This window comes from Xiphophorus couchianus, chromosome 15 (genome assembly GCF_001444195.1).
Source record: "Xiphophorus couchianus chromosome 15, X_couchianus-1.0, whole genome shotgun sequence".
Classification (NCBI taxonomy): Eukaryota; Metazoa; Chordata; class Actinopteri; order Cyprinodontiformes; family Poeciliidae; genus Xiphophorus; species Xiphophorus couchianus.
In genome coordinates, this window is record NC_040242.1 from 1,898,095 (window position 1) to 1,921,138 (window position 23,044).

Below are 23,044 nucleotides of genomic sequence, written 5' to 3' on the forward strand. Positions count from 1 at the left end.
CTCAAATTAAAGGTTCAATTTTCAAGTTTAAGAATCTCACATGCTTCAGACGACCATACATTTCCTCATTATGGCTCTGTTTCCAGCTGTTGTTAGCCACGCCCCGTTAGAACTGCCACCTCTGACGGGGCGGAATGTGATTGGCTCCTGCTGTCAGTTACGGCTTTGACCACGCCCACGCGGCGCTGCTTCCTGTGTGTGAGAGCCTTTGGAACTCGGTCTGTCTGCAGAGAGGCTTCGGCATGGACGGCAGCTTCTCTTCCACCAACTTTTCACCGGAGATTTTAAACCGTCCGCTTTACGTTTTAGTCCACTCATATGACGTGGAAATGGGTTTGTGAGCGGAGTAAGCCAAAGTTGAGTTAAACAGAGTGTTTAAAATCTTTTTGTTTTCTTCTCGGTTCGAGTTGTTTTAAAGGAAAAAAGGGTGAAAATGCCAGTTGCAACTCTTCTACCTTTCACCGCTCCGCCAAATAGGAAGTCTGCCAGCCCGACTTCTTTCAGGCTGACAGAGAAATTTATTCTTCTCCTGGTGTTCAGCGCCTTCATCACCTTATGTTTCGGGGCTATCTTCTTCCTCCCGGACTCGTCGAAGCTACTCAGCGGAGTTTTCTTCCGCTCCCCCGCGGTGGAGACCAACACCCGCATCGGTCCGGAGAGCAGCTACTCCGGCCCGGCTGGAAGCGACGACCGGGTCCTGGCCAAGATCAAGAAGGACCACGAGAAGGCGCTGCTGGAGGCCAAGGACACGCTCCAAAAGCGACCCGAGGAGATACAACGGGACATAATAAACGACAAGAAGAAAGTTAACATTGCGGGTCAGGCTGAAAATGATGTGAATAAAATCCCTCTCATTGAATATCACCGTCCGCCCGGAGCGACGGGACACGAACCGCTGGACCCCGAAACTAAGGAGAGACGGGCTAAGATCAAAGAGGTAAGATCTGTTGAGCAACATTAACCGGGTTATGGGTAAATAAATGATTTTACGTTTTTTAGAAACCCAGACTCGCCTCCAGAAAGTTTTCAAAAGGGTTAAACGACTGATAATATGGAGGAGATGCACCAAAAACTGCAGACAATACCATTAATCCACTGAGAAAAATACTTAAAAATACATCTGGACCTGATTTAGAGATGAAAAATAAAAAAATTATTTGACCTATATATTTCAAGGGTGCACAATGTAAAAGAAACACTTTATTGGACATACCTTGTTAGAAACAAGTTGGTAACCCCGTAATTCTACCTTAATTTTGTGGTTTAGATTCAGCAAATCATTTTTTGGAGATCCATACTGACTTAGTTGCATCACACAGATGCTGCAGATTTTTAGCTGCATGTCCATGATGACCATCTCCTCTTCCTCCATGTTTTAAAGATGCTCTAATGCGGTTGTACTTGAACGTTTCTGGTTCTGACCATCATTGTTACCAGCGAATATTGGTAACAAATAGATGCATGTATTAGTTTACTGTGAATTTCTTCTAACATTTCCACCTCAAACCTGTAGATTCACAACACCCTATGAGGCCCTGACTCCATTTTTTTAATCAAATGGGTTGAGATCTGGTGATTGCAAAAACTATTGGACTCATTGTCAGGTTAAGATGATTTGAACTTAGAAATATGGAAAATTATCCTGCTGAAAGTAGACATTGGTCACCAGCAGCATGAACTGTTGATACAAGGCGTATTTGTTGTTAACACCAAGTTTTGATGCTACCAGGCAACATTTTTTGGAGTTATTGCCCAATTTGGTTGAGTTTGTGTGGATTGTAGCCTCAGTTTTCTGTTCTTACCTGACAGGAGTTAGGGTTAAAATGTTTAAATTCACTTAAATAACAATAATTTTTCAACATTTTAATTCTGTGTTTGAATATCAGCAAGTCATCTTTGCCATATCTTGATGCTTGAATGCATTGATTTACTGCCATGTGATTTGAGTTGATAAGCTATTAAACAAGTGTTTTTAACGGTATCATTAGCCACAGAAACCATACAACACCACCTAAAATCTCTATGTGAAACTCAGTTTCATTTATTTTAGTATGATTAAGCTAAAATAGTCATTTTTTTCACTGGTGTTATTGCACTAATATTAACATGAATTTTTGCTTTGAGAGCTCAAAATTGAGAGAAAAGTGAAAAATATGCTACCACATTAACATATTTGACATGCACAGGCTAATGGCTAACACATTGTTACCTAAAAAGTGTATAAATATTTAATACAGGTGTTTATTGACAAGAATCTTATCTGAATATCTCTGGAGATGCTGGTAAGACCTTTACGATCGAGCTTCTTGTGTTGCAGATGAGGCAGCACTGAGATACAGTTACACATGCTAATACTGGACTCATCTATTATTTACACATTATTTACGGTCTTGTGGCTTATCTAGTAAAGGTGGTGTCTGTGTAACTGAGAGGCCTACAGTTCTAGTCCAGGTCACTGAATTTGCTTTTTTATTTATGCTTGTCAATCGCTGCTTAAAGAAGGCTAGGTTTAGAGTTTTAAATGTCCATTTATAAGTCAGATAACGGTTCAGTTTCACACATTCTCACCCAGACACCTGTAGGTCATTCAGACATTTATTGGTCACAGATACGTGACCAATAAATGTTCACTGGGAATTGGTATGTTAGCAATTTTTTGAAAAGCATTGATTTATTAAAATACCTGCATCTCAGTAAATTAGAATAGAAAATATTTCAGTAACTTAATTCATAAAGTAAAACCCATATAATATAGATTCATTAAGTATAGACTGCTGCTAATCTATGAAGATCTTGATGATTTTGACCTGAAGCTAATAAAATCCTAAAATTCATTAGAAAAATCAATTGAAAACAATACAGAAATATGATGTTATGGTTTACGCAGTCTTGGGGAAGACTTTTGAAGACAGCATATTCATAATCTTTTTTACCTTGTTTTGAAGGTCAAAATGCAGCCACTTAGTGTTTTCACACTGGTTTGATTAGGGACCAAAATTCCAACCTTTGTTTCACTTTCAGGTGGTAACCCAAACGAACTGGAGTTGGATTAAAGTGGATCAATCAGGAGTGCTGTGATTCCACCTTTAGTCATTATCATGTTGTGACATTCTCTGAAACTCACTCGGCGTCTGGTCTTTGGGGAAAAAATGCAGGAAGAACCGCCTTCCAGGCTGCTCCGCCTGTTCTGTTGGTTTCCCTATACTGTGTAAAACCAGCTCAGGTTTCCTGCCATATACCGAAATGAAGTGACCCATATTCAAAAGCATCATGGCTGCCGAGCGTTCACACAAGACACAATATACACCAACAGAATCGGGATGTGTTGTGTTCCCTGTCATCTGGCATCTTATTCCTAAAAATCCTTTCAGTAAATCTTGTAGCCGCCTGCAGCGTGTCTGGTGTTGTGATGTCTCTGCAAAGTGTGTTCAGGGAAACAAGTGGAAAGCCCTGTGCTGGAGTCCCAGAGGTGGTGTCAGGTGGCAGCCCGTAGCATGCAGTCAGCCTGCTGCTCCAGCTGATGTTATGAGACGTTTGTTCAGAAATAGTGTTTAGATAAGCAGGGGCCATATTCTGGAGTGTTTTTAATTGGAAAACGTGATTTTTAGAGTGCAGTTCCACTAAATATTCTCATTCACATGGGCAGCTGATAGAGGATTGCTGAGTGAGTCAAAGATAAGAAGTTAATGACCTAAAAGAGCTGCTGGTGGACATATTCCGATGTGTGTATTTATGGAAAAATTAGTTAAATCCAGATATCTGTTGGGCAAAATCTGACGGTTATGATTAAGATAGGACTTTCAGTTAGGACAGCAGCTAACAGTTATTTAAGTAATCATAGGCCTGTCACAGTAAATCAATTAATTGCTTGATGAATTGAAAGGAGATCAATAATTTCCATTTGTATGATGTATAGTTTTTCTCTTTCTACCAAAAACATGATGATGAAAGTCTGCAGTCTGGTGCTTTAGTCTCAACTTGCCCTGTTTTGAAGGACAATTTTGTTTAAAAACTTCATAATTAATTTTATTTGTTGTTTTGTTAACTTATTTTTGGTATTTAAAATGTCTTCCAGTTCCAGTGTTAAATGTTCTTTAGAATCTAAAGTTTATTGTTCTTTAAGAATATGTTCTTGCTTTATTATGTCATTACCTTTATATTACTTGAACATCTTCTCTAAACAATATTATCTTTTATAGCAATAACTTATGGGACAATTTATCACCCAGCAAAATTTGTTATTGTGACAGGCCTAGTCATCAAGTATTATATCAATTATTCTAGTGATTAATCGAGTAATTGGATTAAAAAAATAATAATTTTGCCAACTAAGCTTATTTTATAAAATATTAAAAATTCAATTCATTTTTAAATAAGAAAATCTACATTTTATTGCCTAAAATGCAACTATGTACACTTGATCATTTGTAGCAAAGGATTATTCTGCAGTTAAAAAAGATACTTAAACTAAACTGTTTTTTGAAATCAGAGCATTTTATTGTCTTGCAGGCAAAAATGTCTGTATTTTTGTACTGTTTTAGTTTAATTTCTGAATATGTGTTTTTTTGTCTTTTTTCTCCATCTAATAATTATTTGTTTACTAAATTAGTTGATTAATCGATTATTCACGATTAATCAAAGTGTTCCAGCTCTACTTTCGATAAATACAAAACGCCATTTCCTTCCTGCTTTGGCCTAAAAGCAAACATGAACGGCAGGTACTGAAAAGAAAATCAACTGTGTGATTCATGGTTGGATGAGAGGATCAAGTGTGTGAAGAGGTCACCTTCAACGGCATTCATTGCACGAGTCTTAATCTATGTTTGATCAAAGTAAACACTCCAGCAGATGGAGAAAGCTTTGGCAGGACTGTCGTCACTGAGATGAAAAAAACCCCAGACAGTATTATCACAGAAGAAGATGGCAAAACATTTGGTTAATATCTTCTTTCTTCATTACAATTTACACAAAAATGTGAGTGTGACAATAATCCATAAGAGGAAACTGTCTTTGACAAACCTGTTAAGCTTAGGAGGAGTATTGACACAACACTGCTGGTTACGCCTCGTGTTATTAAACACCAACATCAGTCATGAGAAATTTCAGCAGGGGTTGCTTTTCATTTGTCTCCATCAATATCCTTTAGTCATAGCTATTGATCAGAATCTCACAGCTGTGGCCAACAGTTGACTGGCACTGTGAAATAACCTGTAGCCACACATGTTCTGCCTGAATAGAGATAATTGGATATTCTGGGTATGATTTCAAATATTCAGACTCTGTTTTTCCTCCAGAGAAGGTTAAACATGCTGTCCTGGGTTTCCTGCCGCCTGTCTTCAATTAATGACACCAGTTTCCAAATCAAAAATGGGACGTTGCTTCAGCTTCACTCCCTTCTGAAATCCTAACTTTCTTTTGTTAAACATTTTCCTGGTAGCTTTTTGGGATATATTATGATGAAAGATACTCTACACTGTCAAGAGGCGAGTAGTTTCAGCTCTCATATTTAACCAAAATTTATATATATATATACAATTGTCATCACTTAATTGTATTTCAAGTAGAGGTGATGTCACACTGTGTGTGAGAGAGCAAATCAGTGTTTTAAATTAATTTAAAACAAACATGGAATAATTGAAGCTTGATATATTAAGCTGACTTTAAAATCTTAAATTAGCAATTAGCATTATCAGCAATGTTAGCGTTACTAACGGTAAACATCGGTGTGTGTGTATATTCTCTAAAGAATGCAGGCCCCTTATATTGACTGAAGTTTCCTAAATGCCATCAACATTTCCATACCCAACAACTTCCCTAATCATTGTTTTTAAAGTTCAAAACTATTTAGCAGATGAACTTTATTGCCATATATTCAACTCGGATGGTACCTACTGAAGTCAGCTGGTGATCAACAAATAATAAAATTATAATTTAATTAACACAATTATAAATAAATAAATAAATACATCTAATAAAAATAATGTATATAAATGTAAATAATTTTCTAAAATGTATATCTATGTCAAAAAGGTGTGAATAATAATGTTAGTAAATAGAAATTTATCTAGTTTGGCCAAATGTTCTTTTATAAAGTAAAAGTGTATTTTACTACTTTGTGCTGTCTTTTGATCAATTTCTAAGCAATTTCTGATAGTGAAAAGTATGTAATTTTAGTCATCTTCCATCTGCAACAACATCCACACCGAAGAGTGTTGTTTTCAGTTTATCTCTACAAAAAATTTATTTAATTGGAATTGATACTTTAAGTGTTTGATCCTTTTCTATATACTGAAAGTTATACGTAGAAACCTTTATCAAAAAGTTATACAATATTAATTAAGTTTTAAAGATGTTGTAAGCATCTGTGCTTTGGTTTGTCCTGTACATTGATATTTGATTTGATAATCTGCCATCACAAACTTAGAATAATATTTCTAACCTTTATTTGGGATATTTTTAAGTACACATCTCTGTTAAATTGAAGTGTTCAGGCTCAAACCTTTCCACCTCTTGATTTCTCTGCCCTTTCTGTTTGGCAAACCAATAACCGTGTTGACCAAACACGGCAACACAAACCCACTCTTACATGCTCTCCTTGATCTTTGCTGCCCTGCTGTCATTTAGAGATAGATTTTTATTTATTTTATTTTAGAAATATTTGTTGATACAGCCAGGTTCTTATTACACCACACCATCACCATCTGACCCGGTTCCCAAGGGGATCTGCTCAGTGCTGTTCGGCACTCTGGCCTTGTCATCATTGTGTTTACCAGCGGAGGACATGAGGCGCCTTGTAAGGGAAAAACAGCTGATTGTGAGGGACCACCACAGTCCTAAAATCTGCTAAACATGTTTGTACCCTGAAAAATCAAAGGCTCCCTGGAGGATCCTGCCTCCTCACAGCGTGGCCCATGTTTGGACTCTCTCTCTCTGGAGGCAGCAGCAGTTGGGGGTAATAATGAAAACCTTGGCTGATAAACAGAAGGAAAATGGAGTTGGATTAGGCCAGTGCATTATTGTTGGAACACCTGCGTTATGTGAACTAACATGCTTTTCTGCCTGGCTGTAACATTTTGAGACTGGATGAGATTTAGTGTGTTGTCACACCTGATAGTCTGGTAGGCTTGGTTCAGTTAGGGACCAAAATGGCAACATTTGTGTCAAGCGATTCATACTAATTGAAAAAACCTGTTCTTTTCCTCACCTGTGGGGGCGCTGCACCAAGAACCACTGAAGGAAACGACACAAAACCCTCCAAAGAAGACATGAACGCAACGTCCTTCAGCAAATGTAAACAAAAACGGAGAAGCGTCAGATTTTGGCGGTTGTACAATTTCTCTTTAGTCTTCAGTTAAAAAAACCCACAAGACATTTCTCCTGCTGGCGCTAGATTCTCACGTTTGTTTTGTTTGTATTTACCCAGAATTCCCTACGCTTTAGTCAACTTCCTGCTTTTTTTCAGGTCTCTAATCTGATTGGCGTTCACATATGCATTTGAACCACGGCAGAGTTCAGTTCAACTGAACATTAACCTAATTGGCTGTATCGGAGTTCGATTGCACATTCAAAGAACTGGACTTTTTTGGCAAATGAACTGGAATTGGATTAAAGCAAACTAAAAAGGGCTGGTGTGAATTCACCCTTAAGGAAACTTCAATTAATTTTTAATGTTACATGGGAAAACTGGTCCAAATCACATACATTAAACATAATTAGGTTGCAAAGATGATCCATTCATGGTCAGTGTCTCTGGATTTTCTGGATAAACTGACAAAATTGCATAGAATATTAAGTCTGTCAGGCCTATCTTTGCAAAAATTACTTCCATACACAGAATATTCACATACTGTTTAAAATAAACAGTAAACATTCATGTTGCCTCTTCCCCAACTGCAAGAAAACTGACAGTGCTTATAGATTTAGATCAGGGGAAGAAAAGAGTGCTGAGTTTTAAAAATAGCACAGCAAGAGATAAAAAGGATATTGGTTGAAAAAGTTTTTGTCACATTGCTGTGGATTTGCATTTTATTTCTTTGGTTTAAGTCTAGTGCTGTGAAAAAGCATCGGCCCCTTTTACATATTTATTCAGTGCTTTTTGAAAACTGCTGTTTTTGTCGAACAGTTTTCAAATTATTTAACTTTTTACTGGAAAGCAGAAATCCAAACCAACATGGCTAGATGTGAAAATATAATTGCTTCCTTATTGTTAAATCATTAAATGAACTGCAACTAACCACAGTTTTTAGAGTGCTGAATTCAAGCAGGCCTGATTACTGATTGAACTCTGGAATAAAGAAATATTAACTATTGTCTGACAGAATGAAGTAGGCAAGTTAAGTCAAACTTCCCCACATTTTGTTTGGATATTTACAAACACAATAGTTGCAATTTAAAGATATCTTATACATTCTGAACATTTGATCCTCTTATACATATTTTGTCCAATGGACTCACCATGACCCAGTAATAAGGTGACCTAATCTCATGCTACGCTGTACAGACTCTCTGTCTGCACTGATTAGCATTAACTCACGTAGACACACTCTTTGGTTGCTCAGAGTTTCAGTCTGACCAATTTTCGGATAAATCCAGCTAATAATTATTTAATAACTCTATTGCACTCAGACCTCTTACAGCAGGGATGTCCAAAATGTGACTCAGGGGCTATTTGTGGTCCTTTGAACAATTTTGTGTGGCCCCTCACTGCAGTGGTACAAATTTGGCCATCTAGTGGGAACTTTTGTAATTTTTGAGTATGACAATTTAGATGACAAATGTTGCTGGTTGATAAATTGTCCCAAACTTCATCCATCCATCCATCCATCCATTGTCTGTTCACCCTTGTCCCTAATGGGGTCGGGAGGGTTGCTGGTGCCCATCTCCAGCTACGTTCCAGGCGGGAGGCGGGGTACACCCTGGACAGGTCGCCAGTCTGTCGCAGGGCAACACAAAGACATACAGGACAAACAACCATTCACACACACAACACACACCTAGGGAGAATTTAGATAGACCAATTAACCTAACAGTCATGTTTTTGGACTGTGGGAGGAAGCCGGAGTACCCGGAGAGAACCCACGCATGCACAGGGAGAACATGCAAACTCCATGCAGAAAGACCCCGGCCGGGAATCGAACCCAGGACCTTCTTGCTGCAAGGCAACAGTGCTACCAACTGCGCCACTGTGCAGCCCTGTCCCAAACTTTATTACGATAAATGACAATTTTTCAAGTAAAATAATGGTAATGAAATAATAATGTGAGAAAATATTCTCAAAAATCAATAAACTTTAAATACTAGTGAGTATTTAAAACTGGAAGACATTTTAAACATCCAAAATAAATAAACAAATAAAATCAATTATGAAATCTCTGTAAACAAAATTGTCCTTCAAAAAAGGGCCAGTTGAGACTGAAGCACCAGACTGAAAACTTTTATCATCCAGTTTTTGGTAGAAAAAGAGAAAAACAATAAATTATAAAAATGGAAATTACAATTTATTTATTTATTTTTTTACATTATAACATTTCTAAGATTATGTGTGTTCATCGTCCATTCATCTTCATTTCTTGGCTCTATTGAAAGTTAGCTGAGTTGTAAAATTCTGAATTAATAAAACTGTCCACTGTTGTGACATTTTCATTGGACAACAGGGCAGCTGTTGTGTCTGTGACTCGTTGTCCTGCTCAGTGTTGGGCCTTTGATGAAAGATGAAGTTTGATGAGGTGGAGATTGTTGCTTTGCAAAACAGATGCAAATGAGCGCTCGGCTTGCCGTAGGCGAAGTGTAAGTGGCGTTATGTATTTTGAAGGCTGTCAGCCGGTAAACTCCTGTGGCGCTTGTTTAGAATGCACATAGAGAAAACATGCATGGTTTCTTGTAAACATCCATCTTATGGTTTGGAGGCAAGTTGCTTCAGATGTTGGTAAAAGTGACTGAATGCTTTCCAGAGATGACAGCTGATGAAAGATGAAACACTTCAGCCTACTCTGTGTTTTCTCTACTCATTTCTGCTCTTTCCTTCAGGTGTGTTTGTTTCTTTTCAGGTTGTTGACTTCAGATTTTTTCATCGGTCTCTTTTCTTTTTAGCTAAATTCTGAATTCTTTTCTGTTAAATTTTTTTATGTGCTTTTGTAAATTTTAGAGCTTGATTTCTAACTCCATCAGACTTGGTTGCTTCTAGTCTTATTTCTGTTTTGCCTTTTGAACTAATTGTCTCGGTTTCCCTGGTCCTGCTCCTTTCCTTTAGAGTGGGAACAATACACATGCTTTTTGTTTGTCAGCTAGAGTTACTGCCAGCCCTCGCTAGGTGCTCTCTTTAATTGCCTAAACGGTATAATGGCTCTGGCTCACAAGCACCACCACTTATCCTTGCAGAGGTAAAGCTTTATATGCAGGATGTCTTTGTAGGGTCAAAGGTAGGCTGTAGCCCTTTTTGTTTTATTGAAAACACAAACTAATAATAGCTGTATTTAACTTGGATCTTTTGACTCTAGATAAGTAGAAACCCAGTCAAAAATACTCAAAAACCTTAACAATAACAAGCGGAAATGGAAATTAGTAATCTGTAACCAAACTGTTCTCTAAAAGATTTTTTCCTACTTTTTATGGCCTTTTATATTAGTCTCTCTTGGCATGCCTGCCCAGAGTTAAATAATACATCTGCTTTGCTTGTAGCGTGAGATTTTGTTTCCTGCCTCCAGAGAAAAATCAAACTAACATCTGCTTTACCATGTTCTACATGGAGACTGAATCTGACACAAATATGCACCTCAAATGCTGAACTGCATAACAAACCATACTTGCCTTGTTTACTCTTCCTTATTTTTTAAAAAGTAGAAATTTAAACTGTTGTGACAATGTACCGGTCACAACAGGAAGCATGCATAGTAATGTTGCTATGCTACACTCAGCCTTCCCATTATCTGCTGAGTGTCTTGCTATTGCTCGCTTTCTCACAGCATGAATGAACCACAGGCTTTGCTCAACATGCTAAATAAGTTTCCTTTCAATTTTTTTCTTACAACTTTATGGCTTATTTCTGTTAATAAAAACAGTCTTCTTTCAGTAACAACTTTGACACTGAAGAGTGTTGCCATGATGCCATAGCGTGTAGGCATGCTGCATTTGTTCATCAGGAAAAACAGTTAATTTAAAAGGGAGAAGAAAATCATGCTTTTGTTGTGTTCTGCAAGTTTTACAAACATTACACTTCATATTAAAGTCATGAGCTCATTTTTCATGGTTTTTTTTTTACATCGCTGACTTTTTATTAAATGATACTCAAATATTTGGAAGTAAATATTTATCTTTTTTGGACCCACATCAATCATGTCATACCTGCAAATATGTATATCTATCTATTAAATATCTATAATTTGTATGACTAAAATATCTTTTTATGTTTATTTTTTCTGGGACTGGGCACCAAAACAAACCTGGCTCCAGCCCAGGGCCCCTCAGACTTCTAAATCCGGCCCTGATTATTACCGTTACTAAAAAAAAGATGTTGATCCGTTTGAGTGTCCTGATAAAATGTAAACATGTTAGACTTATTTGAAGTTGCTTGAGGTCTTCTAACATGACAGTTTTTAATGAATACGCATTTATTTTAACCAAAATTTGTGAGAAGAATAAATCTAATTTAAACTGAAGTTGGGCTGTATTCTTTTAAAAGTTGGATTTGGGTGGGAACATTTTGATTGGTGCATCTTCATTTAAAATGCAGTCCTAATGGACAGCCCTCTAGCTGTGGATAATTTAAATCCATACATTAGTATGGATTTCTGCTGCAGGCCTCTGCAGATTGATTAATTCATTGTCTGGCTTTCAGGCAATCTTCGAGTTCACGCTGCAGATAGGATGACTAAAATCCTTCTTCTCCTGGTTTTTATGTCGCCTGCTCGCTGTGTGAGATCTTTTTAGGTGTGACTGACTGATTCTTATTCCATACACACTCCAACTGTGTGCGTCTTTCAGTGTGTGTGTGTGTTTCAGCCTTTGTAATGTCCAACCAGAGCCCCAGGCGAGCCCCACAATCTCACACCACAAACCTAGATAGTATACTAAGCTTTATCTACTTGGACTAACCATCTCAGAGGCACATTTAACTCCTCACTGCTGTCGCTGGATTTACTCTCCCAGCTTCATTACTGCTCTCACATAGTCATTGAGCATTGATTTGGAAAGCTTTAGGGAACACAAATACGATGGATCACTAATACTATCATCTAGTTTTTGCAATAAAGTTGAAACCATGAGGCAGCCTGAGGGGAGATAAATTGATAAGACAGCACTGTAGTGTACTCTACCGAGTGAAATGAACTCAAAACTGCAGTTGTATTTAATGTTTGAAGTAAATAAATGTTTACATTTTATGGTGTATCTTTGATTAAAAAAAATACTTAAAGATAACTACTTTAATTTTGCTTAAACAGAATAGCAATACTTCATTCCTAAACATGATTATTACAGAAAAATGTAGCTAAAGGCGCCTAATAAACTGAGAACATGATTTTTGTGTGAGAAAGGAACAGGCTTTCTCTTTATCTGAGCAGTAGTGTGCAGCACTGATATATCCTCCAGTTTCTCCATCACTTTCTCTGAAATTCATGAAAAGAAGTCATATTATTGGAAAAGTTTAACTGACTTTTTAAACCTTTAACTTCTAAGCTTAGTGTTTATACATGAAAAGGCAGAAATAGTTTATATATTTCATTAAGACTCATAAAACAAGCTAATATTTTTGCGTTAGCTTTGTGTTGGCCTCTTCTGACTCACATGACCTTTCACTTGTTGCTACTTTGAAATTGTATTGATTTTGGCTGCTATTTTTAAAATATTTTACATGTTCTTACAAAATTAATGTTTATTGGGTTTTAAGAGGGCAAAATTGCGAATAAACACAGTGAGAACAGTGTTAGCACTTCCATGGAAGTTTACGTTTACAGTCTAGCAATTTCTGTACAAGGAAAGGAAAAGAAAGAATAAAACACTAGAGCTCTGTTGAGCTGCCTCATACCTTGTGTGATGTCATTAGAGTTAATTGGCTTTTTTTTTGGGACTGTTGATTTAAATAACGATTTACAAAAAAACCCCAAAACATGACATGTTGTATAGATTAAAAACTATGCCAAACAAGAATTTTATACATCTTTACAAACATATCTGACCAGTAGCTTTAAATTAGTTCTTCAATTTTCCCAGACACTAAAAGAAGTGGTGTCTGGGAAAGGTTGGCTAAATGAAATGTCAATAACAAGTCGTCGGTAACCTTTCTTGCTCCTTCAGCAAATCACTTTGTTGGACGCCTCAGTCGGCTTCACTCTCCTGCACTTAAAACTCGCTTTTAAGTTTCTGTGGAGTTCGTTGCCCAACCGTCACAGCCAGACATAAACAGGCCGAAATGCATTTAATGTGACGAAGGGAAAAACTCCAGAGGAGTCCATTGTTCACCGTTGGCCTCATTGAATGGAAAAAAAAAATCTGAAGTGGACTTAAAGGTCGCAAAATAAGTGTTGTAGAGTTTCAATTTCTTCTCACTATCTCACACCACCTTTATGTATAGCCTGACCTTTTTTCAGCAAAAATAAGCTGTTAAGTTTTTATCAATACACTACAGGCTTTGACCTCCTGTACAAAAGGATCTGCTTCCCCTGTGGTTATATTTTTATATTTGGTACATGAAAGAAGGTAAAACAGCTCCCTCAAGTCTTAAAAAATCTTCTTTGATTTGCTTTTCTGTTCCTTTTTACATCTCTAAATAGAGAAGTTGCTGATTTTAGATTATATTGTCATAGTGATCAGTTATGATCCTAATAATGTAGATCAGTGCACTAGTTCTTAAAATGAAGTAAAAATACAGAAGTTAGAAGCGTCTTGTATTCAATTTTTTGCTTCTCTTTATAAATGTTACTGCTGAATGTGAGCTTTATGGAGAATGAAAAGGAGAGCTGCACACGTTTTGCATTTTGTACTTTTGCAGCAGGATTATTTGAGCTCTCCCTGCTGAAAACAGTGATATAAACACTGGGCAGCGCAACCACCAGTGGTTCTGGGGGAATGCACAAATCAACAAACCAGCAATGGTATTAATGGCCGTGTAAAATTGTTGTAGCTCTTGGTTTTAGAGTGGCCAGTGTGCAGTTTGTCTGCTGTTTGATAAAGCTGCAACACTACCGGCACTACATATGCATGACCCTGTTAAAAAGCAATTAGTGTATTAGTAGAATAACAGCCATATTGTAAATGTGGATTGATGCATGAAATAATGGCAACACTTGAAGAAACACGGATAGTTGTTGGTTAGTTTCATATTTGGAAATGTTGCAGAGATTATTCACTTGTGACATGATGATGTCTTTTTTTGTAGATCTGTAACTTGGAGGATTTTCATTTCAAGAGATGAAGTAGAATATATAGCTTTAAATTTAGGGTGTTTTAGTGAAAATAATTATTTTCTTTTTTTTTTAATCGCCCCACAAGGGGTCTTTTTGTGGGCTCTAGTGTCCCTTTTTTCAAAGTAGGCTGACAGGAAAGGGGGAAGGAGAGGGGGGAAGACATGCGGTAAACGTCGTCGGGTCCGGGAATCGAACCCGCGACGGCCGCGTCGAGGCCACGTTTTGCCTGAATGTGGGTCGCGCCCTCCGCCACCACGGCACGCCCAATAATTACTTTCTTAAAGGCTTTGTGACCGTTTTTCATAATTAGCTGGACAGGTAGCAGAATGACAGAAAAGATGAATTGGATTTGGATCTCTACCACTTAGCCAACTGGTGCTGCATAGATATTTTTTTACAATTGTCTTCTTACTAAGAGAAGGGAGTTTTCATTTAATTGAAAAAGTAGAAAATTTTATATTTTAAATGCTATTCGTTGTATTTAAAAACAAGTCAGAAATGGTTTCAACTGGCCTCTCTACTGCAGTACAAACTGGTTTTACAAGGTGTGATTCCTATTTTTGTGTATTTAAAGCAAGTCTTTATAGGTATGACTAATAATTACACAAATTTAACTGAGCAGATCACCAGGTTGGTTTTATTTTCCATCTTGACCTCTGTAGGGGTCAGAGGTTAGAATCACTCAACAGTAAGTCCATCATAATCAGGATTCAACCAATAACTGGTAATAAAATCAACACTAGTATTTTAGCTTCAGGAACTCTTTTAAAAATGATCTCAGTCTCGGTTAGATTCAGTTCACAAATGTGGAACAAACTTGCAGAAAACTGCAAAACTGCTGAAACTCTGAATTCCCTTAAATCAAAACAAAAACCCCAACTGTTAAGAGTTGCTTTTGATTAGTAACAACTGGAACATTGATAATTATTTTTGATGTATATTTTCTTGATGATGGCATTTGACAAAATGCCATCATTTTACATGTTTCATTCATTTCTGTATTATGTTTTTATGGTGTAAAGCATTTTGAAATGCCTTGTTGATTAAATTTGCTTTACAAATAAATGTGACTTATCAGGGTGTTTTCAGCTGTATTCAAAATGTTTGTTATTCTGAGGTTGTTTACTGAAGACCGCAGCAGTGTCGCATTACTAGCGGATAATATTAAGGGTGCGGTACATGGATGATCTAGGAAATATGATGAGCGTCCTTTATTAAGCCGTAAAACTCCGTTTGGACCTTTTGGGTTATTTGATACCAGCTCGTCACATTCCTCCAGGGTTGGTTACAGTACTGTTAGACTTATCTTGTTTTATTTCTACCGTTTGCTTTGACACTGACCCATTTCTGAATTTATCAATTAATAAAATTTATTTGTGTAGCACATTTCAACAATAAGGCAGTGAGAAACCAGTAACAGACATAAAACTTTGTTGAGTGCCGTCATAAAAATGATCAATATACATCAAATATATTGACCAGAGTTCCAATTATTATGATTCAAAAGCAAATCTAAGCATTATCGATATTTAGAACGTCTTCAGAGTAGATGGTAAAAAACTTACCACAATATGATTGTTTCATATCAGTTGAAATCGCTAATTGTGTATCAATAATTATTGATTATTTTTTTATTTCAGATATCTGAAATACTGCCAGACTGGTGGCATGACCATTCCTGTTTTCATTCCACGCCATAGTTTATTTTAAAGCAGTTATGAGGCATGGAGCAAAACATGAAACTGCTGCTGTGCAAGTTACTCAACAGGGTGTTGCTAGGTAACCAAAGAATGAGTGAGTTAGTTGATTCCACCAACCTACTTTAGCTGGCCTTCAGAGGTTCAGCAGCTAAAGCCTTTCCTCTCCCTACATCTCCCAGAATGCTGTGCGGTTCAGTGACATTATTGCATATTCTGTCAGATGTGTTATATATTGATACTGATAATGTGTCTATCGTTGAGCTGGTTTTCTTTATGCTGGCATATTTACATCCAGTGTTGTCGCCTTTTGAAGGGGAATCCTCTTGGATATTCAATACTGGCGCGTCTCAAGTACTACAGGGGTAACGGTTGGCTGATTTTCTCTCTAATCCAATTCAGTCAAATACCCAGAATCACAAGCTGTCACTCATATACTCCATTTATTTTTCAATCTCCCCTTGCTTTCTTCTCGCCCCTTTTCCATGTGAGGGCTGGAATGTTAAAACGGAAATCTCTGCCATGCTGAATGTTTGATCAACTTTTCTGTTTCTATCTGAACGGGAACAATGGGCTCGGACGTTTCCACAGGTGTGCAGGAGCCTGAACAGTTTCTAGTTTCTGTGAAGAACAGAGCTGTGGTTGCTGAAGCAGCTGCTGATGTCGTGTAGTTGTGGTTGTTTTATTAGTTCCTGGTTTACATAATTCAAATAATGAGGTGTGATGGTTTCATTTTACATGGAAACTGCATCAGGAAGCAGAGGAGAAGTGACTGTCTAACTGCTAGAGAGTCATGTGTCAGAAAAGCAGAAGTTCTTATTTAAAGTAGATAGTTGGTGGGCGTGGTGGCGTAGCGGTTAGCACGACCCGTATTTGGAGGCCTTGAGTCCTCGACGCGGCCGTCGCGGGTTCGACTCCCGGACCCGACGACATTTGCCGCATGTCTTCCCCCCTCTCCTTCCCTGTTTCCTGTCAGCCTACTGTCACATAAGGGACACTAGAGCCACAAAATACCCCCTGGAGGGGTAAAAAAAAAAAAAAGTAGATGGTTGGTTGTCAGAAGCAGCTGAAGATGGGAAAATGTTTACCGGAAAATCTGATTTAATTATTCCTTCCTTCCTCACTACTTTGTGTAATTCCTTCCTTCATCCTTTATTCTTCCATTCCTTCTGTCATCGCTACCTTGTGTGATTTCTTCCTTTCTTCCTACTTTCTTTCCCTCCTTCATTCCTTCCTTTCTTCCTGATTACCTTGTCTTTCCTTCCTTCCTTCCTTCCTTCCTTCCTTCCTTCCTTCCTTCCTTCCTTCCTTCCTTCCTTCCTTCCTTTCATTTTTCACTCCTTCCTTGCTTCCTTCCTTCCCTCTTTTGTTGCTTCCTTGTGTGATTCCTTCCTTCCATCTCTCCTTTTTTCTTTCCTTCTTGTTTTATTCTTTGCCCATCCAGCCTCTCCAGTGTAGAAATATCTGGCATAAATAAATAATAAACTTCAGTTTTTCAGATCTATAAAAGAGCATGAAGGATTAAAAGTGAAGTCTGGAAGAATGTTACAATGCCAAATCGGTTCACAGGTAAATATTTAGACACATAATAAGATGTAAAGTCTCATTCTTGAAGAGACAAACTGAGCTGCAGATGAAGCGTCACGAGAGATTTACATACTTGGAAGAAGGAAAAAAACATTATTTGTAATTGTGTTTGTAATTTTGTTTAATTAGCTTCTGATTTACCTAAGTTGTTGGTAATTACACATTAAGTAAATCGGATTGCCCTGTGGGCATGCACTGCAAGTGATTAGGAGCTGAAATGTTGCTGCACTGGGTTTGAGTCTGAGACAAACAAGCTCAGAAGTATTGTTCAAAAAATGCATTCATGTTGAAATAGAAAAGCTGAAATATTTATGATCACAGTAAAAGAGAAAATGTTGGTCTTGCAGCAGCTTTTCTCTTCCTGACCATCTGAAAGTTGGCGAAGCCGCCTCATAAATGCTCTTGTGCTGTTTCCATCTGTAGCTTTGTTTCACCAACTGAACCACACACTTCTTGTGCAACAGGAAATCTCCACCACAATGACTAGCATAGCATCCTGCAGTGCTTAGCGGTGCATCCTGGTAAGGTTAGTGTGGCATCCTGAAAATGTTGGTGTGTGTCCTGCAAAGGCTAGCGTAGCATCCTGCAAAGGCTAGCGTAGCATCCTGCAAAGATTAGCGTAGCATCCTGCAAAGATTAGTGTAGCATCCTGCAAAGGTTAGCGTAGCATCCTGCAAAGGTTAGCGTAGCATCCTGCACAATGCAAAGAAAACCACGGACTCCATTTCTCCCTTGGGCGACTTCTTCCTTCTTTTCTTTCTTATGTCTTTATCTCAGGTGATTTCTTCTTTTCTTTATTTCATTCTTCTTTCCTTTTTTCTTTTCTTCCATCCTTCTTTCCTTCCTATGTTGCGTCTTGCTACCTTGGGTGATTCCTTCCTTCCTTTTCTTTTTTCCCCTGTCTCTCTTTGTCTTCTTCCCTCCTCCACATCTCAAACATCGACCCCCTTCCTTCATGTTTTAATGTGACAGCTCTTGTTTTTATCCAAATGATGAAGCTCGTCTTTATCTGTTGTTGTTCTTGGGTCCTCCCTGTTATTATTCGCCCCATGTTTCTTCCCCATTGGCTTCAGCTCCAGTTAGTTGTGGTTTGTTTCCATGTTTGCAGTGGTTCTCTGCAGCCTGCTTCAATTTGCTATGCAGAGGAAGAAACCACGAACATCGGCTAAATAATTCAGCCACCGCGCTGCAGCAACCCTTTCACATCGCAGGAAGGAGAGTGCAGATTGTCTGTGGTATAATACATGCTGATAATTAACTTCTACTCAGGATGTGTTGAATATATCTTATGGAAGTGCAGCTTATATAGCCTGAGTCCATAGAAGGATGTTTGTTTATAATAGTGAGCATGTTGTAAACTTTACTTTAAGAATGGAAAAAGCATAGCTCCACACATTTGGCTTTTTTCAAACATAAACAACTCTTCTTGGTTAATAAAAAGACTCCCTCTTGGTGAAACATGGTGGTGGCAGCATCATGCTTTTCTTCAACCGGGACAGAGAACTTTGTCAAGATAAATTTAGTTGGAGAATCTGTTAGAAGTTGAACCTTTCAGTGAAGCTATAACCCAAAATATAAATTCCTTTCTACAGTAGAAGTGTGTTAATGGCCTAGTCAAAGTTCAGACCTAAATTGAGACTTGAAAATGATAGGATGTTTTCCATCCAATGGCAATGCAAAATCAAGCTCTGATGCAGACCAAAAAGTGCCTAAAAACCAAGTTTCAGTTCTGCTAAAGTGGACTCTGGTTCAGTTCGAATGCCTATGTAAACCAAAAGCAGGAAGTGGACTAAAGCACACGGCATTCTGGGTAAATTCAACCGAAACAAACACAAGAGTCTAGAACTAGTTGGAGAAATGGATTGCAGTTTTTATATTAAAATTTGCTGCTTCTCCCTTTTTGTTTACACTTCATGAAGAGAAATTTGCATCCTGTCTTCTTCTAAGGTTTTCATGTGGTTCTTGTTGCAGCGCCCCCACAGGCGAGGAGGAGAACAGTTTTTTCAATTAGTTTGGTTTCACACGGTGCACTGTGAAAGCTGAAAATGTTTCAAATGTTGCAGTTTGGTCCCCTGTTAAACCTAGTCTGGGTTTTACACCCTACATCTCTGGATGTGGTATATACACCACACTTTTCAGATTTTGATTAGCAAAGAACGTTATGGGATGTGTATTTACTATTCACTGTTTTGTTTTAGACTGTCTCATCAAATCCTGATAAAATATCTGCAGGTTGTGGATGAAAGTGACCACAAGACCAAATCGCTGTTAAATTAGTTTGCTTGTTTTTCATTCATGGGCTCTATCTGATCTTTAGCAACTCTCCAGTAATAAAAAAGAGACTTTAGGCAAAATAAGAGAAAATATTTTGTTCGTCTTTCTGCTGTGGCTTTCCAGAGGCTGTAGGAACTTCAAAGGCACATTAAGTTGTTCTGACGACATGTGGTGGGCGAACATCTAAGACTGAGTTCATTCATCACCTGTTTGTTTCTTCCTCTTTGCTGCTGCTTCACATGTATTCAGTGAATTTGTTAACATAAATGTGCAGTAACTCAACTATGGCTGCAGTTAGCGATGAATTGATTATTCTGACGATTAATTAACTTATCAGGTATAGAAATGGCACGTTGTACACATTCTTTATTTAACTGCATATGTCTTTTTTTTATTATACAATATTAAAAAGGCATTAAAAGATGCAAACAAATTATTTTCTGAAATAAGAAAATTAAGAACTTATTGGCTAAAATGCAATAACATAGCATTCCTTTAGTGAAAATGAACCAGATGAAGCTCAAACTGCCACTTGAGGAGTTTTGGGTGAAACATATTTACAGACGAAATAGTTTTTTTATCTTAAGTACAATAGATATGTATTTTTGCAAATCTATTTTTGGCAGATTTAAAAAAAAAAAGAAAAAATTTTTAGCAAATGGCATTTTTTGAGTCTGTATTCTCCAGTTAACTGTTAATAATGATTGTTTCTGTAAGCGATTAATCACAATTAGTCACAAAAGCCACTTTGCTTTATATCTGAAAGTTGTGTTTTTTAAGTTTTTCTTATGTCGAGATAAATCAAAGTTTTCTCAGTATCCGATGACCGACATTTCCACCCATCGTTACCCGTTTTCTTGGCCCGAATCATTTAAATTGAGCACGGTGTGTATTCTTTTGGCATTATCTGCTGTTTCATTTTGGCTGAATTACTATACTGAATTTGTTTTTTGTTTTTAATCTGTATACTCCAGTTAACGATTAATTGATTACTGAATTAGTTGACGATTATTTCAACAATCGATTAATCACGAATAATCGTTTCACAACTAAATAAAACTACTTTGTTTTATCACTAAAAGTTGTGTTTGAAGGGTTTTTTTAATGTCAATAAGTGGAGATAAATCTTAATTTCATCACCGTCATGTGCAATTTCCTGATTTCCATCCGATCCTTATTTGTTTTCTTGGCTCGAATCACTTAAATGGAGCATGGTGTGTATTTTCTGGCATTGTCTGCTGTTCAGTCCTCATCCCTGTCAACCTGTTAAACAAATGAGTGATGAGCTCAGGCTCCGCCGCCGCCTGCCTGCCCGCCGCATCGTACCGGGCGATGGATCACATGGAGGGAGGTAGAGAAAAATCAATTTGCCTTTCACAAAGTCTTCATTAGTTTGCCTTTTGTGAAGCGGCGAGGTCAAACCAAGTTTGTCTGCTCCTTACAACCACGTGAAAGGTCGAGTCAATAAATGCATGCGTATGAATTTTGATACAGCCAGAGAAAGCCAACCACACAGCTGGGAGGTTTGAAAAACAGAGTTTTGGACTTAATTTTATGACATTAAAGCCACAATGAAATGAAAAGGACACTCTGAAAAACCTCATATGGATCTAAAAACGTCAGACTCTGAATTACTGTTTGCTCTGCAGAAGTCTTGCTGTCAGTTTATGATGTAGTAGAAAAAGTAATATGGATTTGAAATGGATCCACTCACTTAGCCTTTCATGGATTCCTACATGGTGCTTAAAATCATTGAACGAAATCCTTAAATATTACTGTGGGAAAAGTGGACAAACTCTGTTCCTAACAAGCTTGATAAACTTTTTTTTTACTACATTTGTCAACCAGTCAGCAAAATCATGCAAACTCAAAAAGTGTATTGATTCAATTATTCAATAAAATTTCATTAAAGCACAACATTTACATCGAAAATGAGTTTTTTAAAGCATTGTTGATCATTTTCCATCATGCTGGTTCATGTTCACACCTCTTATTAGCCGGTCGTGTCCTTTGCGCTGCCTGCATGATGATGTGCCTGTTGTGGTGAACAGCACAAATGGAGTAATAATGGTTTACCCACTGTGGAAATAAATATTGTCAGGTCTTTATGAATCAAAGCTCGTGGTCTGAATCAGAGGGTGAAAGAAAATCTTTATTAAATGTCTCTTTCATTTGATGCAGCAGGAGAAATCCCTGCGCTCGCTGCGTCGTGAATGCATTATCCCAGGCACCGGCCGACGACTCGCATACATTAGCACCTAGCTTGTAGGGTTTATTTTTACAAAGTGTTGCCAGCAGATTGGTTTCATTAAGGGCAAATCTTTACAGCTGTTGCTAAAATACTAAATGTGTATTTTTATAAACTGGCTTGTGTTGTAGTTTAATTTCTGACCAGGAAAGTAACAAATCCAGTTCTTTCTTCCAGTTCAGTTTAGTACCTCTTTTAACCTTCCGCTGTGCTTTTTAGTAAAAAATAAACAATCTGCTAATGTTTGCAAATCTAGGTTTTTGGTGGTTTCTCCAGTTTTTAATGGAATAATGTCAAGCTTATTTTAAAGCACCTTTCATCAACAAGGAAGTTCAAACTGATTTACGTCATGACAACATCATGCAGTCATCAATTATGAAACAAGCTATAAACATTACATTTTGTTAAATGCCAGATTCAAAATTATCAAGCAAATACACATCCAATATGTTGATCAATGTTGCACTTAGTACTAATCAAAACCAATCAAATTTAATGGAATTTCCACAACAGATAGCATGAAAAGTACCATAATATATTTATAATATTTATTTGGCTGAAAGCTGTTTTTTAAAACATTTTTCCACAAAACCAACATCCCATAGAAGAAAAAATATCCATCCCCTGTTTGCAAGGATTTATTTTTATGTTTTTCTTCATTTTAAAGCCTAAAAATAAAGTTTAAAAGGTGGACCTTTAGAAATTAGAACAAATTCTCCAAAGCAAATATTTTTTAAGCTTTAAATTCTCTTTTTCTAAAGGTCATGTAACAATTACAGAAGTCAACTGCAAATAAATCTTGAGTAGGTGGACACAACCCTAGATTTCTAGCTTGTAAA

At 37.4% G+C, this 23,044-nt stretch overlaps 1 protein-coding gene across 1 annotated transcript in view; it reads left to right on the top strand.

Annotated features, from left to right (window-relative positions):
- Positions 1-204: 204 nt before the first annotated feature.
- Positions 205-23,044, top strand: part of man1a1 (mannosidase, alpha, class 1A, member 1) — a 121,663-nt gene continuing 98,823 nt past the window's right edge. Inside the window, exon 1 of the mRNA XM_028040415.1 lies at positions 205-937. Coding sequence (XP_027896216.1) covers positions 434-937 — 504 coding nt within the window. The 5' untranslated portion in view covers positions 205-433. The remainder of the gene's footprint in view (positions 938-23,044) is intronic.